Below are 17,890 nucleotides of genomic sequence, written 5' to 3'. Positions count from 1 at the left end.
TCTCATGCCAAAGAGTGGCCCAGGGGTGGCCTACATGGTGGGGGACTGAGCCACAGGTGAGAACACAGTGGGAGGCACCACGGGTCCACCTGTTCTCTTGCTCCAGGTGTACACGTGTTGGATTTAGGACTAGGGATGCGCTTTGCTTGGGCTCAGAAGGGTTGCTTTCAAGAATGGGGTAAAGGATATATTTTTATTTCCTTTAGACCCTAGCATCCAGCTTTTCTAGCTCAGTGTCCCGGGCAAGGAGAGAGATTCAAGGTAGAATCTGTAGAAGCATTTCAGAGTGTGGACTTGGCTGTTCTTCCCATGATCTGTATCTCTCAGGGTTCTCAGTGTGACTAATGGGGAGCAGAATGGGAGGCTCCTTCAAGGGACTAATTACAAATATGCCCATAGGCTCTTTCTCGTATTTCGTTTACTATTTTTGAAAGTAGGGTGGACATCAGATCTGTTCTTAGGGCTTTTCTACCCAAGTTTTTAATTTTTTTTTAATGTTTATTTATTTTTGTATTTTTGACAGAGAGAGAGAGACAGAGCATGAGTGGGGGAAGGGCAGAGAGAGAGGGAGACACAGAATCCAAAGCAGGCTCCAGGCTCCGAGCTGTCAGCACAGAGCCTGACACGGGGCTCGAACTCACGGACCACAAGATCATGACCTGAGCCGAAGTCGGACGCTCAATTTACTGAGCCACCCAGGCGCCCGGTCTACCCAAGTTTTTAGATGTCCTTTCTGGGTATAGAGGAAAAACCTTGAGAAGAGCAAGGTCTGGAGGACTTGCCCAAGCCCCGAGCAAAGGGAAACCCAAAGAAAAAGAATTCTGTCCTCCTTTTCAGACCCTCCAGTTCTTGGGAAAACTTTTCTCTCCCCAGGTAGTTATAATTACTCTCACAAGATTATTGGCCCAGAGCAAAATCTCTTCAAGCTGAAACTCCATTTGTCCTGAGCTTCAGCTTGGAATTATGGGGAGCAGGATGGTGGGGCGGTGGTGGAGATTATGGTGTTAGGGAGTTTGCCCTGAGGTAAGGGCACTCCTCTGGGATCATAAGCCATGGCCTTCCCTTGGGCATGACATTGGAGGCTTGAGGGGGCCAGTGCCCCATAATGCTCTCCAAGTCTACCTCATTTGCTGACATTTGCCTTTCTCTATGTGGGGCTAAACCCCCTAATCGAAGGCTTTGAGCTCTAAGAGGCTTACTCCTTCCCAAGGTGCCTGACAATACCAGCGTGTGGAAGGTCAGGAGGCCAGGAAGCCAGGGGAGCCTGGGGCCACAATGGGGAACTGGAAAGTTCCCGATTTGCTTATTCTTCAGGGACCCGGTTATCCTGAAGTCTTGCTTCCACATGAATTACAATTTACTCTCAGCCCTCCGTTTGTATGTAGGCGACCGATGATCTTCTGAATGAACAACACAAAAACAAAGCTGCAATTTTCCTGGAAATGATGAGAGTCAACCCTGCAGGGATCAGTGGTGGTCGTGAGCCAGCCGAGCCCCACTTCCTGCTCTCTGTCCTCCTGTGTAACAGGAACAAGGTAGAGCATTGTGTGGCGACCAGCTGGTCCAGGAGAAAGCAGTGGCAGAGGGAGTTGGGGCTTTATTCTCTGGGGTCAGAGCACTGAAAGTCAAAGAAATCTGAAGCCCTGTGGACGATTCCAGGCCAGGGCCAGGGGATTCCAGGTGCTAGTTCCACAATCTAAAGCCAACTTAAAACCGCACGCCCACCTCTTCCTGCCCGGTGCCCTCCCACCTCCCAGCTGGTCAGCTGCTGGTCCCGTTTCCAGTTTCCTCTCCAGTGCTGGCACCTGCTTCATCACCAAGTTGGCTTTTCCTCAGCTGTTGAGATGGGTTTACACCCTTTGACTCGCACTCTGTGGTTACTACAGATGAGAAAACTGCTTATTCCCTTACGTGTTCAAGTACTTAGCTGGAGAACCGGGTTCTTACAGAACTTTTACCTTGACTTTGGCAGAACAATTTCCCTCCATGCTGGTGGTTACTTTCCTGGCTCACAGGAAGCATAGGATATAAGTGTTTCCGCCACATGGAGTCCTCATGGACTGGGAAAGCCCTCAGATGTAAGGGAGGTGGGTGGTAAGGTGTAAGCCGTGCAGCCCAGAGTGGGGGGCGTGACCCTCACACAAGGGTGTGCCTCGTTCATTCCTCAGGCTTCTAGAATTTGTGATTTAGCAGAATCGCAACAAAACTTCTGTTTGCTTTGGTGCCTGCCATAGGAAAATCCCGTCCACTGAGGAATTCCCTCTTGGGAAAATGGGTGATGGGCATTGAGGAGGGCACTTGTTGGGATGAGCACTGGGTGTTGTACAGAAGCCAATTTGACAACAAGTCATACTCATAGAAAAATAAAAATAAACAAAATTAAAATTAAATAAAAAAAAAAGGACTTTCCCCTTGGCTCTGTGTTTCTCCACCATGGAGGAAATCAGGAGAAGGGAGGTCCTAGGAACAGGTGCGAAGACGCGGCAGACCCCAGTCAGACCGCACGCTGCTGCCACACAGCACGGCATTGAGGAGTCCCAGTCTCGCACAGGAAACCTCCAAATATTAAAAAGTTCCCAGGCCACTTGGGTGTGGACGTGATACAGCGGAGGCAGGAGTGGGGGGCAGGGAGGATATGGGAACCCTCTGTACTTTCGCTCAGTTGTTCAGTGTTTGAAGTTAAGACTACTCTAAAAATAAAGTTTATTAATTAATTTAAAAAAGTTATCAGGAAAGAACATCTACAGTAGGTCAGATATGATTAATAACTACTGTCAACACTGCATCGCTAACGAAGGATACAATATTATTATTTATAAGGTACTTATAAGAAAAGACCAATGAATAATATACATCTAATTTTTTAATACGCAATATACAATCAACATGTTCTGATCAACAGTGTAAACCATATAAAAGAGAATCTTGCTTTTCATTTGTACACATATTGCTTTCATCACAGCAAAATTTTACATTGTTAAGACGTACCATATATAGAAGCTATAAAGCTATTGCTTGCTTGTTTTAGAAATGAAGGTATTGCTGTCTGTTGTTAACTGGACATGGTCACCCTGATTATCAGGCATCAGATCTATAGGATCTCTTCATTTCCAAGAGATGGTGTTACAGTATAAGATTATTTTGTAACCAAATCAGGTCAAAGGGTTTAAAAATAACAAATGCACCTAAGGAAAAAAAAAAGTATGCTTTTCCTTGAAGTTTCGTCTGCTAGGTGATAGGGTGGGGATGCATAGTAAGAACTTTTGTGGGCAATTTAGACAGGACAGACCTGTGACCTCGGAGGGCGTAACGTGGCTGTAAAGTTTTAACCGTGGAAGAGAAAATCCTAATTGCTTTAGGTTTTTTTTCCCCAGATGCAATTTATGGAAAATATATAAAAGTGTTTCTTAAGAATCCTTTTCTTGGACTATTGTTTTTGTAAAAGCCATCCAGCTACTTACACAATCTTCTTAATGTCTCCCCTTTATAATGTAACATATATGTCAATGTTTTATTTTAGCCGGGCAAACAAAAGTTACCTGCTTATGATAGGTGCCATGTTGGTTGGACCAGCAGTGAGAATGCTCTCTACCTTTATTATACCACCAGTCCACCTTTAATAGGGGGAATGGAAAAACCTATCTGTTCCACATTTCCTTCCCTTTTCATCAGCTGGTTAAACCTCTCCCTTCTAGTGCTTGGGCAGCTTGTCACGGAACCTGTCCTCCCCCGCAGCAACTGGCACTGAGGTCCTTGAAGCGTTAAGTTGTCCAGGCACCTAGGTTGGTGGTTCTCAACCTTGGCTGTCCATCAGAATGACCATTAGGAGCTTTCAAAGGTACGCATGCCTGGATTTCACCCATAAAGATTTGTATTGAATTGGTCTGGGGTGCAGCTGGACCTCACTAGTTTCAAAAGCTCCCCAAGGGATTTCACTCTGCAGCCAGGGGCTGAGAACACTTTTTCGGGAATGGGAAGGTGAGGTCATGAGAAGGCTTGGGAAACATGGACTTCATCAGTGTACTGAGTAACCAAAACATGCTGAACATTATTAGGGTTCTGCAGATCTGTTTAGTCTATTGGTAAATGCACATCAGCTATAAATATAAAAATAAAAATAATTTGTATCAAAGTCAGATTAGTGTATATAAACCAACAAAGTGCTATATTATTGCTTTTTTTTTTTTTTTTTTACATCGACAGGATCATGCTGGCAGTTGAGTACAGCATAGCATGCAGTTGGATCCGTGTTAGCAATAACAAAGTCATTCTTTTTCTCTAACATGGAGAGAGCCTGCTTTAGCGGAAGACTAAACCATATGTGCTTTTTACCTTTTCTCATTTTATAAATATAAAAGGCATGATTCCTCTTTATCAGGACAATGACCTAGCTTAGCTCTGTGATGAGGCTGTGCCTTTTTACGAGAAAGAGGAGCGTTCCATTGCTTTAATTAAATCCCTTCAAAGATTTCAGTTTCGACTTTTGATTCTATTTCAGTCTTTTAGTAGAAAAATGAGTTTTTCTAAAAACATACCTTACAAAGTTCAGTGCTACAAGAGAGGCTACTATTCCTCAAAAAAAAGTTACAAAAATAGATTAACATTTACAAACCCTATGTGAGTGTGTCTTTCATAGTACAAAAATGTATGCCCCTGATACGGCAGGTGTGGCTGGTAATAGAGGCAGGGATTTCTTTTCAGTAAGGTTTTACAGCCCGTGGGCAAGGAAATATAAACAGATTGTTACGTTGTAATAAAAACGTTCACTTATCAAAAGAGAAATGCAAAGTAGACGTTGAGGGCAATTCCACCAGCTGTCACGCGGTGAGCGCCTCACTGTGAGAGAGACGATTTTTCTAACTTCTTAGAAAACGCAAACTGTTCCGGGGCTTTCCGGAGGCTCAGGTTTGGGTATTTGCCACTTTCAGGGTAAGCTGCCGGTGACGAAGAATTAGAGGCTTTGGAACGGTCACGAGTGGGCAAGTCTCAGGAATATTAAGGACTCCACCACCTTCCTTTATCTGACTCAGGCTTTTCTATTCGGCCCTGACTTGGGGGCATGGTATAGACGACCTTACAGGTCACCTTAGAGGTGAGGGTTTAACTCTGCCCATTAGGATCACGTGGGGAGCCCTGAGAGTCCCCTTCATTGGTCTGCAGGGCCCCTGCCCCTGCTTTTTAAGCTCACCAGGTGATTCTGTTTGGCAGCAAGGGTGAGATCTGTGGGTCATCATAACTCAGCAACTTGACCCCTGCTTGTGTAACCTGAGGCCAGGAGAGTGTGCAACAGGCCAGCGGGATGCCTCCAGCTGAGGGATGGGCCTCCCCATAGGCCTTTCCTTTATACCAGTGTTTCCCCAAACTTTGGTGCTCATCAGAATAAGCTGGGGAAGCTCTGAAAAGCCCATGGGCCCAGGCTGCACCTGAGCCAAACTAAGAATCCTTCAGATTAAGCACTTTCAACAAATACCTAAGCCTTGTTATCAACTGGAACGCAATATGGTGCCTCCACAATGCTCCTGGTTATAAAACCGGTGACAACTGGCACTCAGCAAATCTAGAATTTGGAAGATTCATCTTTTTTACTTTGTGAGGTGACAAAAGTGTGTTTCATAGAGTATGATGGCAGGGACTCCTTAAAGTTTATACGAGACGTGTGAGGACGCTGGCCCATTGTAAGTGTTCACTTACAACTACTTTTCCCTGAACTGTTTCCAAAGACCAAATCTAAGGTGGGGTCAAGGGGAATGTTTCCAGGAACTGACTGAGAAGGAACAGGCTCTCTCCAGGGTCTTTGAACCCAGTGTCAACAAGGAGGAACTGAAGAGACAGAGTAGAAGCTTTGAACCCTGGCCAATCAGGGCCATGAAATGGAAATACTGGTGCTGCAGGGAGCCCTCTCCTCATCTGCCCACAGTGACGGCTGGGGCTCTTGACTCAGGCTCTGCATTCTCAGGTTCTGAAGCATCTACAAGCCCCCTCTGCACCTCCCTGGATAGCCATTGTGAGGACATTTTGGGAAACACAGTCCTACAATTAAGAGAATTTAGCAACCAGATTTTATGCAGGAAAGCTGAAATACAAAAAAGAAAAAGCTTGAATAGTTTTTGCTGTTTTATTATGTTATAGTAAAATATTGCAAATTACAAAAATACTAGGATTTAACTGCTACAGTTGAACTCACATTCAGTTGCTCTCCCTCACTAGTCCCTTGCTTCTTGAAGAATAAGTGGTGACAGAAATGTGCATCATTCTGTTTCCTGGGGCTGGAGAAACTTATCAAAATATTTATGTTCTGAGGTGAATAAATAACAGAAGTGCTTTACTGACAATGGCATAAAGTGTTAGATTCTTAGAACGATGTTTAATCTTTTTGCTCATCATTTTCAAATCCCCATAAGGACCCACATGTAGGGCACTTGGGAAATGTTACAGGCTAGTTCCCAGGCTTAAAGGGACAGTTTGTAAAGACCACCTAAGGCAGGCTTTTCTCCCACTTTCATTAGTGGTTCCTCTGGCAGATGCTTTCTTGGTCAAGTTTTCCTCTGCTTGGAACACACGTCCCATTTCCCTTGTGGCTAAGACCCTGGTCCTGTTTTGACCCAACTCCACCACTCCCTCCCCGAAGAGCCTTCCAGGTACCCCCCAGGCAGGGCCCATCCACTATTCCCTGTTCTGTGCTGTCCGTGCTCGGCAGACCTGTCTTGCCTACCGTCCCATCATGTTGCTTTAAGGTTGGCCTTTATGAGTCAATTCCCTCGGCCAAATTGTGAATTTCTTGGAATCGGGATTATGTTTTATTTATTTTTCTATCATTAGTGCTTAAGCTGGGCTGGGATAGTTGCTTAAGAGTATTGAATACCATTGGGACAAGATCAATATTTTGGTAACAAAGCTGTGCGGCCCTGACCTGACAGTCAATAATTTAATAGCAAAAGGACAATTGTGTGTGTGTGCGTGTGTGTGTGGCTGAACACATCCGTAGGCCGGAAATACTGTCTGCAACATTCTTCCCTTGATAAGCTGGATGTTGACTAAGAGTGTTTAAAACACTGTATACAAAGCACCGCCGTGAACCGATTGGGTTACAGGGACACACAGGTTGGAAAAACACTTAACGTCCTAAATTATCTGGATCTTCCAATAACTGGGAAATTGTTTTAAGAGGGAATTTTTTTTTTCTAAAATACCCGTAGATGTCGTTAAGGCATTGTCATCAATTTCAAACTCTGATTTCATATTTACCACTTTCTTCCCCTATATATAATGTTGTCTTTATTTCCACCTGTAAAATGCGCCCCCCAGCGGCGAGGGCTGTGCGTTCCCGCACAGGGGCCTCAGAGCCTGGATCCCTTCATTCCCGAAGAGCGAGGCGGGCGCTTTGGGGCAGCTCATCAGAAAGGAAAAAAGTACCCTTTGAGTAAAAATCTTCTAAAGTGACATAAAAAGAAAATTATCTCCCATAAGTAGCCTAATTTGGTGGTGGGAGGCTGAAAGTGTTTTAGGAGCGGCTGTACCTCAGCAATGTCCCGATATATGGCCACTCCTTGACCCCTAAGGGACTTGATGTATTTCCTTCGAGACTCAAATTTGAGAGCCATGTTCTTGTGTGAACTTTTGCATTACTGTTCCATCTTGATTAAAGGCTATTGGTCTAAACACAAGCCGATGCTGGTTATGGTTTGATGTACCGTCTCCTCCTACTGACAGGGAAAGCATACTGAGTTTCAATGGAATGGAAAATAAACAAGTAAGTCTAATACTTATAACTAGAAAACACTGGACAACCAATGGAGAGTAAGTACCATGAGGAAACCTGTATAAAAAGAAGTCTGAAGAAGAGTTCTCCCCCCCTCCGTTTCTTCTTCAGTCAGGAAGGGTTCAAAGTGGCTTTATCCTCTCGTACCTGGTATGACTTGATACAGTACCAATAAGTCCCGCTCAGGACATAGAGCACTTCTAGTTTTGTCTTGCAATGGAAGAATCATGAAGCAGAGTCAGTGGAATCAAATGTTAGCTGGAAGACGCTGACCCTTGCTTCTTGGTCACAGTTGGGCCTGGATCAACTCAGTGCAGCAAGTGCTACAAGCAAGCTTCTTCCTCATTGGAAAAGCCCATTATAAACAAAATCAACAATGACAATTAAAAACCCCAAGGGCCCCCAAGCAATAAAACTCCTTACACAGTTTGTTTCATCAGATATACCTCATGGCAAGGCGAACTTCTGCCCAAACAGACAATATTCTTGCTGGATGCCTTTTTTGTGGAGGCCTCACAGTTCGAAGACAAAGGAATGTCCCAGAAATTTCCCCAAAGTGCATCCAAGTAGGGGGAACTTCCTGCATGAAAGATGGGTCCCATCGGAGCAAATATGGCTGAACCAGTCCACGGGTCCAAGAGTTAACGTGGGCATGACTATCAGCACTGAGTAGCTGCCGTGGCTTGACCCAGGGACTGAAACATTGGAGATTGTGACGGCCAACACTATCCTCCGTGGTCAGGCTCCAATAAATTCACTGCTGGGCGGTGCTACCCTTAGGTAGTCTGCATTTTCAGCTGCAGGACCCTTAAAGATGCCATTTGACTTGGCTTCCTTGGGAAAGAAGTCCTGCTGGTAGTCAGGGTTGTCCAGGCTAATCTGGTGGTTGCCTTTCTGGGCCCAGAGGGTGGGCCCACTGTTGACGCAAGTGGGGTGGGTGTTGAGATACTCAGGGTTGTCCACTGCATTGCTGTGGGGATTTTGGTAGTGAGGGTCTCTGCCAGGAGCTGGATTTAGAGGCTGATTGTGATAGACGGGGTTCTGGACGGAACCCGCAGGCCTTTTGGGAACAGCCTGGTTTATGTATTCTGAAATGGAAAAGAAATCGCAGGTGAAGTACTCAGCAAAGCATCGTCCCAAGCAGGATTCCTGTGTACCATCTGAACCCTATCAATATTCTTCCCTGAGGCAACCAAGTGTAGGGACAGCTGGGAGGATGATTCTCTGGCTGTTGCTGCAAAGTAAATTTGCAAAGTTCCTTTCTGTATTTCTCAAAGCAATTGGCACATCTGTCTCTTGCCAATTTAAAGTTTGGAAAAAGATGGCCCGCCTTGAGGCGCATGTGTGCACACAGGTATGGTACGTCTGGGGATAAAGCTCAGATTAGGAAAATACATGTTTCATGGGCCAAGAATGGAGCCAGGATCGAATCTGTCACATGTGTTCACACACTCACTGGCACACACACAATCATACACACGCACACACACGCCTTTAATACCTGCTTCAAATTCTAGAACGTCTTCTGATTGATTCTAAAAGCACACCTCCAACCTGGACGTGACTTGAGCTCAATACAAAGACCCTCACGTGTGCTCGGTCGGTTTGTATTTCTCTGCCTCTCACTGTCTACATTGTGTCTGTGAATTTGCCAGAGTCCCCACCTCCGGATTAGCCTGAACGAAGCATGTCCTCTGGGCACCAGGGGACGGAGGCTGGCCCTGCTGCCTGGGGAAGCCTATGACCGTGTTCAGCGTTAGCCACTCACCAGGTGCCGGGAGGAAAGTGTCATCCATGTTGTCCTCAGTCAAGGTGCCAGTGGGGTCTGAGCTGTACCGCTGCAAGAAGCTGTCTTCCTTGAGGGGGCAGCTCTGAGGGGAGGGAAGAAGGCAAGGTTATTAGTCGGTGCTGCTCTGACTTCGATGTGTATAAAAATCACCTGAGATTTTGTAAAGTGCAGATTCTGATTCAGCAGGCCCTAGAGAGGGCCTGAGATTCTGCATTTCCAGCAAGCCTCCCCCCACCCCCCGGACGATGCCAGTGCTGCTGGCTCACAGACCACAGAGCAAGTGGCAGGGACCTGGTCAGTGCTGTGAAGCAGGGATTTCGGCAACAACAGAAATGTTCCATAATCTGTGCTCTTCAGTGGTTGCCGACTGAAATTGAAGCAGACACGTGTGGCTGGTGGCTTCTCTCTTGGTAAGTATGGGTCTGGATCAAGGCTTCATGTGATCAAGTATGAGCACCCCTTGGAAGGCCGGCTCAAACACAGATGGCTCGGCTCTGCCTCCAGCATTCCTACGTAAGTAGGTCTGGGCTGGTGGCTCGACAGCTTTCATTTCTCACAAACTGCCAGGTAATGCTGCTACCCCAAGTCCACAAACCACATACTGAACAGCACTGTGATAAGTGATAGCTATTACTGGCCTCAGAGTAGGGGTCAGGGAAACCAACCAGGGAAGAAAGGAAGGAGATACAGGAAGGAAAATCAAGATTAGTTGGGTTAAGACAGGCATTTTCTATGTCCAAGAGAGCCACGATCCAGAGCTGTTGTTTAATCCTGGTTTATTAGGTGTTCACACATACCCCATTTCTATCGATGCAAGTCACGGTGGAATTGTTGCTGGTGGCACTCTGAAAGAGGTAAACAAACAAACAAACAAACAAAAGGTAAACAAAAAATTGCTGATTATACACTTGCATCTTCTCTCCCATTTCCACTGACTGGTGGGTCTCATGGAGGGGATATAACTAAAGGTGCTTAATTTCGTCTTGACCCATTAGCTTTAGAAAACTAGGCTTCATTCTGATTTAATTCTAATCCTTAGTAGACCTAAAAAGGTTATGATCCAGTAGAGGCAATGCAATAAGAGAATTCATACACTTAACTGGTTCATTCTGACACTGGCTTGACCATTGGGTTGAAATTTACTTCTTTGACTCTATGTACATTCCACTAGATGGGTCTCATTTTCTCTCACTTTCTCTCAACATGTCATTCAAACCAGTGGATACAGCTTGAGAGTGAATGATGTTTCCTACCAGAGAACTCAGGAGGGGGGTCCGGGATGTGGAGGGGCTGTGGAAGAAGCCTTGCTGGGGGATGAGGTACTCATCGGCATCTACGACGTCTTCCATGTCTTCTTCGTCCATCAGGGCGCGGTAAAAATTGGAGTCTGTAGGGCTTGGCAGATGCATTCTCTCATCTCCCTGGTGCAGAGATTGTGAGACAGTTAGTGAGGCCCAGAGAGATGCTAGTCCACTTCCTGCCTAGAGGAGGGATCTGTGGTCACAAACAGGGAGGCCTATTTGTTCGCCAATTTAGTTATAACAAAATCACCCTGGTTCTCTGAAGTCTAGCCGCTTCCTTCCCTCCCCTACTGACATTAAGACACTAAAAGTTCTTTGATGTTTTAAAGGCCCTGGATGAGGGGCGCCTGGGTGGGTGTCCCAGTTGGTGAAGCGTCTGACTCTTGATTTTGGCTCAGGTCATGATCTCACGGTTCATGAGATCGAGCCTTGCATTGGGTTCTGCTCTGTCGGCACAGAGCCAGCTTGAGATTCTCTCTCTCTCTCTCTCTCTCTCTCTCTCTGCCCCTCCCCTGCTTAAGCATGCTCACGCTCTCTCTGTCTCTCTCTGTCTCTCTCTCAAAAATAAATAAATAAACATAAAATAAAATAAAAGACCCTGAATAAAATAGAAACAGCATAAGAGGAAGAAGACAGGGGCGAAGCAGCAGCATTTATTGAGTGTTACTATGCTGTTAGGTGCTGTGGTCATTTGTAATAAGAAATTTATCCCTACTCAGGACACAGAACTCTTAGACCCCAGGAATTTCCGAAGTGATGAGAGCTGCAAAGGTGTCTTTTGCTACATTAATGAGTGGCTTTAGGACCACACCCAAGGACTGGAACTATCCGTCTCACCCCTGATGTCTTGGAATGGGGGAGGGGCTGGAGGTTGCATCAGTCCCCATGGTCAGTAATTTAATCAATAATGCCTATTTAATGAAGACTCCATATAAACCCACAGGGACCAGGGTCAGAGAGCTTCGAGGCCGGTGCACACATGGAGATTTGGGGAGAGACACCCAGCTGGTGTCAGAGAACTGCTTGCTTGGAGGTGCGTGGAGACCCCCTCTCCCCCACCCCCCAACACACACCGGAATGCTAAGCAGCACCTTTGGATGCTATGCGATATATTTTGCATTCATTATTTCACTGACTCAATTAAAACAGCCCCGTGAGTTTGGTTTTAATCTAAAGTGGGAAGTGGAGAGCCAGAGATCTAAAGCCAGATTGGTTGACACCAAGCCCCGCTTCTCCATCAGACCGCGAGAAGGCTCTGGCTAACTGAAATGTAAAGGTGACATACGGGAGGGGGTGTGTCTGGGCACTAGACTTTAGAAGGGAATGGCAAATGAACTTGGAGGCACCACACATGCCCTCCTCTTAGTTCAAGGCTTGCTGCAAATGCATTGAGGATTTAAGGATGGGACCTGGGAGACAGGGAGGCCAAGCTGGCCCACGATGCAACACGGTGACCTTTGACGCCCATCAGAGGGACCTCTCCCAGTGGAAGTTCAGACTGTGATCCAGTACCTGGATGACAAGGTAGCGCTGGGGATCTCGGGCCATTTTGGAGAATTCAATGATCAACTCACGGAATTTCGGGCGACTGTCTGCATCTATCATCCAGCCTGGGGAAGGAATGAGGAAAACAGTACAGTCAGGCCCTGAAAGAAATGACAGAGATGGCACTGCTTCACGGGGGCATTTATGGTGACCTCTTTGTAGGCAAATAAGTGATGCGGAAACCTAATCTCTGTGATAGACGTTTCTGTCTTGGCCGACGAGCGTTGGTCACAGTATACAGACCGTGATGACACAGTACGCTTGAATCAGAATGACAGGAGCATCCTCTAATTTTCTATGCCTACTCTTCCTAGAGCCGGAGTGCCGGCATTTTCACCGCAAGTGACCCAGCATCGGAGGCCACAATATTTGTGAACTGCTCTGACTGTAGGCAGCCCCCGGCGTGCAGGCTCTCCGGCAAAGTCCTCCCTGGACGTCCACGCTCGTCTATATTCACTTGGCAGTCTTGCAAGCTGGACACTAGATTCAATTTAGAGAAAGTTAGGGACTTTCTTAACAGCCTCAGGGTTTGGGAACTTCCCATCCTGGTGCTTTCATTGTCTTACATATTCAGTAACCAAGCACGCAAGCGATGGGGGGTGTTCCCGAGTCTTCCTTAAGACACATGTTAACCTCGCTGGCACATTTGATTACACAACGATCTAAGTCTGGATCAAACAAGCTGGAGGAATGGTTTTCAGCTGGAAATCCTTGCATCTCTTGAGGGTTCACATTTACTTTCTATCAGCAGGATGTCAAGCTATTTTTGGACAGACTGTTATGTGACCTTAGAGGAATCATGTAACCTCTCTGGGTCCCAGCTTCCTCGGCCCAAAGCGAGGAAGTGAGAGTAGCTTACCTCTGTGGTCTGAAGTTCAGAAAGGCAGTAATATTTACATCAACTTGGCCCTATCATACCCCCTGTGCTCCCTTGTTTCATCAGTATAACGTTACCTTCAGAGCCTGCTGAACGCGTGGAATAACAGCATCAATGAAGTTACACACTCTTATTTAGATTAAAATGTGTACTTGCTACACTGCACAAGACCTCACGTTGATCTATTATTTGAAAGGCTGAAGTCAAGACGCAAATGTTGACTCTGTTAGCCTCATGTGCTTACTCATTGTCAGGCATTTAAAAACATTCTGTCTCTCTGGTAACGGGCCTCAAAATGCAGAGTGCCTTTTTCATTGAGCAACTCAGAGACTAGAATATTTCGGTGTAATGGCTTATGGAGGAATTTGATTTTATTTATTTGCTTCCAAACATGGGCACATGCCAGGTCACAGTGCTCAAAGGGTCAAGCAAGTGCTTCCTGAAGAATGTTGGAAGAGGCTGTTTACAGATGTTCCTGGACTTGAGTGCCTGCTGTAAAGATGTGACAATATTTCCTCAGGGAATCAGAGGCCTCAATTTTTTTGGCTAAGGGCAGTGATGCCTTTCCAGGCACAACAAGGGGCTCTGAGTGCCAAGGTCCAGCTAGGCAAGAGTGGATGGCCACAGCAGTCACTCACACTTGACCATGATCATGTAGACATCGATGGTGCATATGGGTGGCTGCGGGAGGCGCTCTCCTTTCTCCAGGATGGTCGAGATCTCACTTGCGGGGATTCCGTCGTAAGGTTTAGACCCAAAGGTCATCAACTCCCAAACGGTGACTCCTGAGAGGATGAAGAGTTGCTTTACGAGTCAATAATAATCACACCGCCTTGTCTTTAGTCATCATTTAAATGTTTCTAACATTTAAAAACCCATGTTCCTGTGGCTTTGGGCCATTTGCTTGAGTGCTGGAAGACTCATTTTACCTTTGGGTAAAGTGGGATAATAACAGCATCTGTCTTAGAAGACCGTTGTGCAGATCAAATGAGATAACACAACGGAAATGTTCAGACAAGGCCAGGCGAATAGTAAGTGGCCAATAAGTGGTAAACTTCAGTAACAGCAACAATGACAACACAAGCACCGTAATGACATACATGTTATTATGCAAGGAAGCAGGAGTCACACACTCAGACATCTCCCCTAAACAACTTGGATCTGCGGAAGATGGAGACCTACAGACAGGGTTATATACACTGCACGTTTTAAAATGATAATAAAAACTGGAAACCAGAGAACCCCATAATCTTTTTAACAAACCTAAAAACACCATACCTTTTATTTCAAAAAACCATCAAGCATCATGATTAAAAAAAAAAAAAACAAAGCAAAGCAGTTTTAGAATTGGTGTTTTTCCAGGCCCTCCCTGAGTTCTGACGATCCTTCCATCTCTGTGCCTCCTCCCTTGACAGAATTCTCTGCTCTAGAAACCTGGACAGCGAAGGAGCACTGGGGAGACTAAGAGAGGAGTCCGGTGGGACTGAGCCCAGGTCCCCGACTGCATGGAGAGGGACAGACACAGGATCCTGGCAGTTTCCTGATAATCCAATTGGTCTAATGACAGACTTTCTTTAGAGCTGGCCTCTAGATACCTATTACCACAGGTCTGCTTGGATCATCCAGAGGCCATCACCAAACTGAATGACCTGAATATGCAACATGCAGGAGTGAAACATGGAGTAAAGTAATGGTTCAGGGGTAAGAAAGTAGATTCTCCTGTCCTTCCTCACCAGTGTCAATATGGACTGGATGAAAAAATATCTCATCTCCAGATCCACGAAGTCAATGAATTCTCCTATAACTAGGTTTAGACATTGCGTTTAAATATGCACATCGAGGGGTGCCTGGGTGGCTCAGTCGGCCAAGTGTCCGACTTCGGCTCAGGTCATGATCTCACGGTTTGTGAGTTCGAGCCCCGCGTCGGGCTCTGTGCTGACAGCTCGGAGCCTGGAGCCTGCTTTGGATTCTGTGTCTCCCTCTCTCTGCTCCTCCCCCACTCGTGCTCTGTCCCTCTGCCTTACTCTCTCTCTCTCAAAAATATAGAAACATTAAAATTCAAATGTGCACAATTCCTCTGGGAAGTCAAGGTTTGAGTGGGCCTGAAACATGGCACAAATTCTCTTTTCAACTCCTAAGCATAACACATACATTCCTAATTTATTAAAATATTTTGTCTTGAGTGGGGACTAGAGAGTGGGGTAACAGGATATGTTTTCTAAACTAAAACTTCAGGCTTACGGTTTAACAATTCCAGCGTACTGCCAGGGATAGCAGATCGATCCTAATGGCTGACAGCACATCTTCCGCCGAAATGAAAACCACATGACCGCCATAGTGATGCTGAGTCTCTGATACTGGTTGTAATCATTCAAAGGTATTAAGTCACAGAACTGTAGAGAGTGTTCATCGATTCAACAAATGTGGATCAATTCACGGACTGTGAGTTGGCTCACGCCAGTGGCAAGGACAGAAACTCGGCCACGTGATCCTGGACAAGCCAGACCTGTGGTGATTGTGATCTCACCCACCGTGGTTAGGGGCTCAGGTCTTATTTGGAACATACGTGGAAAACCAAAGAAGGATGATACTCAGAGAAGTAAAAGCCTGCTTTAGTTTAAAAATAGTTTTTGCCTGTTGTCTGGAGAATAGATGAATGTGTGTAGAACAGGAAGAGAAAAGACCCATGGCAACTCTTGCTATGGTGTCACTGAGGGAGGGAGGTGACAATGCGGATGCCTCTGGCCGGGATTCAGGATGAGGAAAAGAAGCATTTCCTCCTATCCCTCTTGGGGAGTAGACATATCTTGGAAACGACTAAACTAACAAGGCATCAGAAGAGCTTTATTTCCTCATCTGGTTCATTCATGGCAGGCAGCCCCGCTCACAGGCACGTGTAAAAATTCACTTGTTCACCCACAAAGATCTCTGTCTTTGTAAAGCTTGCATTCTCAGCAGAAGACAAAGATCCATGAAATTAAAGCACATTTAGAATATTAGGAAGTCAATAGTACTATGAAAAAAACCTACTAAACAGATGATATCCTGAATGATTTGGTTTTGTGATAATAACTAAATTACTCTTGGAAATTTGTTTCAATATTTCTCTCCCCAAGTACCCATTTCTACGGAGGGGTTGGCCCCTCCCCTTCACCCCCATTGCTTTAATAGTGGAAATAGACGGATAATTCATGGATAAATATATTAGATGAGCTGTTTGGCAGCCTTCCAGCAGATTGCTGGACTTGTGAGGGCTGACTGTGAACAGGTGTGGGTGCCTAGCACAGCAGTCAGTGAAAATGTGCTAGTGACACTTTCTTAAATGGTGAGGCCCTTGTAGGCTCAGGATGTCCTTTGTACAAAGGCAATGAGGCAAGAATGGGAAAGGAGTGTTTGAGAGGAGAGGCACAGGCCTGTGCAGGGCCATGGGGAGATTTGGAGGGGGAAACAGAGAGTCAGTCCCGATGAGATGTCCTCACTAGAGCCACAAGCAGTAACTATTTCCCTTGCCTGCTATTATTATTTTTTTCCCCACAGACACATCCTCACAGTGCACTCTTGTCAAGTCATTCTCTCTGATACACACAGACCACCATTCACTGCAGGAAACAACAGCCACTGAGTTAGTCTGTCACAAGACCTCATTTCTCTACCCGGAAACTCTTCCCCATGAAACCTCATTTGTCATCTGCCTTTGGTTCACTTCAAATCCATGGCAAGAGGTCAAGTTTGGTTTGATGTCGCAGGTACAGGCATTTCCTAAGTCCAAGCTCTCTCTCTCCCTCTCTTTCCCCCCTCTTGACTAGTTCACTGATATCTCCAGTGACAGGCAGTGTGGTAGTTAGACTCAATTTCCTTTGTCATGTCCTTAGTATAATAGACAGCAACGAGGACACTATTATTAGCCATTGTCTCAAAAGACAGTATTTGGATGACAGAGCATATAATGTAAGTCAACAAACTATACAAGCCGGCTTAGTCTCAGTACGCATTCATTAGCATCAAGATTTTGACTCACCATAGCTCCAGACGTCACTTTGGTGGGTGTAAATTCGGTGTAAAATTGATTCCAAAGCCATCCACTTGATAGGCACCTTGGAAGGATGAGAGAAAAAGTAATAAGGTAAACTGTTAGCTTCCCTCTGTTGAAAAAAAACTAGATCACATTGGAACAAATTACAAGTGACAAATGTGGGAGAGCCAGGCCACTGTACCCCAGTACCCCAGGAGCAGTGCTCCCCCTGCCAGCGGGAGGAGCAAGTTTAATACCTGGTAGAAAACAGGGCTATTCTGTTGGTCCCCACATGCAGTTTCATAAATGCCTCAGCTGAGGACCTTTGGTCTGTGGGCTCTTCTGGTGAACTGGGTGCACCTGCTGGGGGCTGGGGGCCCTGGTCATGCACTGTGGTCCTAGCCACCTCACATTTAGGGGTGTTTGAAGCTGCTTGGAGCCATAGAGGCCAGAATGAAGCTTAAGAGGGGTACAGCTGCTTCGGAAATCCTGGGGGACCTGCACCCCTCAGTGCTGGGAGAGAGTCCCACGGAGGACCCTCAAGCCTGTCTGGGAGGAGGGAGCCAACTCTACAAGAGTCACGGAGACCCTTGGGAGCTCTAGAACA

At 46.0% G+C, this 17,890-nt stretch overlaps 1 protein-coding gene across 3 annotated transcripts in view; it reads right to left on the bottom strand.

The window, feature by feature from the left end:
* Positions 1–7,615: 7,615 nt before the first annotated feature.
* Positions 7,616–17,890, bottom strand: part of EGFR (epidermal growth factor receptor) — a 62,032-nt gene continuing 51,757 nt past the window's right edge. For 2 of the 3 annotated variants that reach the window (XM_047095789.1, XM_047095790.1), the window contains 7 exons: positions 17,290–17,365; positions 13,910–14,056; positions 12,362–12,459; positions 10,802–10,969; positions 10,340–10,393; positions 9,528–9,630; positions 8,498–8,847 (listed from right to left, as the gene is read on the bottom strand). In XM_047095789.1, the coding sequence (XP_046951745.1) occupies positions 8,498–8,847; positions 9,528–9,630; positions 10,340–10,393; positions 10,802–10,969; positions 12,362–12,459; positions 13,910–14,056; positions 17,290–17,365 (996 nt within the window). Of the gene's footprint in view, positions 8,848–9,527; positions 9,631–10,339; positions 10,394–10,801; positions 10,970–12,361; positions 12,460–13,909; positions 14,057–17,289; positions 17,366–17,890 lie in introns of all 3 variants that reach the window. The other variant, XM_047095788.1, reaches the window with a different exon arrangement.

Source organism: Lynx rufus, unplaced genomic scaffold, assembly GCF_022079265.1.
Source record: "Lynx rufus isolate CCGP_SWC_20201006 ecotype Redwood Valley unplaced genomic scaffold, mLynRuf1.p SCAF_4, whole genome shotgun sequence".
Lineage (NCBI taxonomy): Eukaryota > Metazoa > Chordata > Mammalia > Carnivora > Felidae > Lynx > Lynx rufus.
The sequence above is the reverse complement of the archived record's forward strand: the minus strand, read 5'-3'. Positions and strand labels throughout refer to the sequence as shown.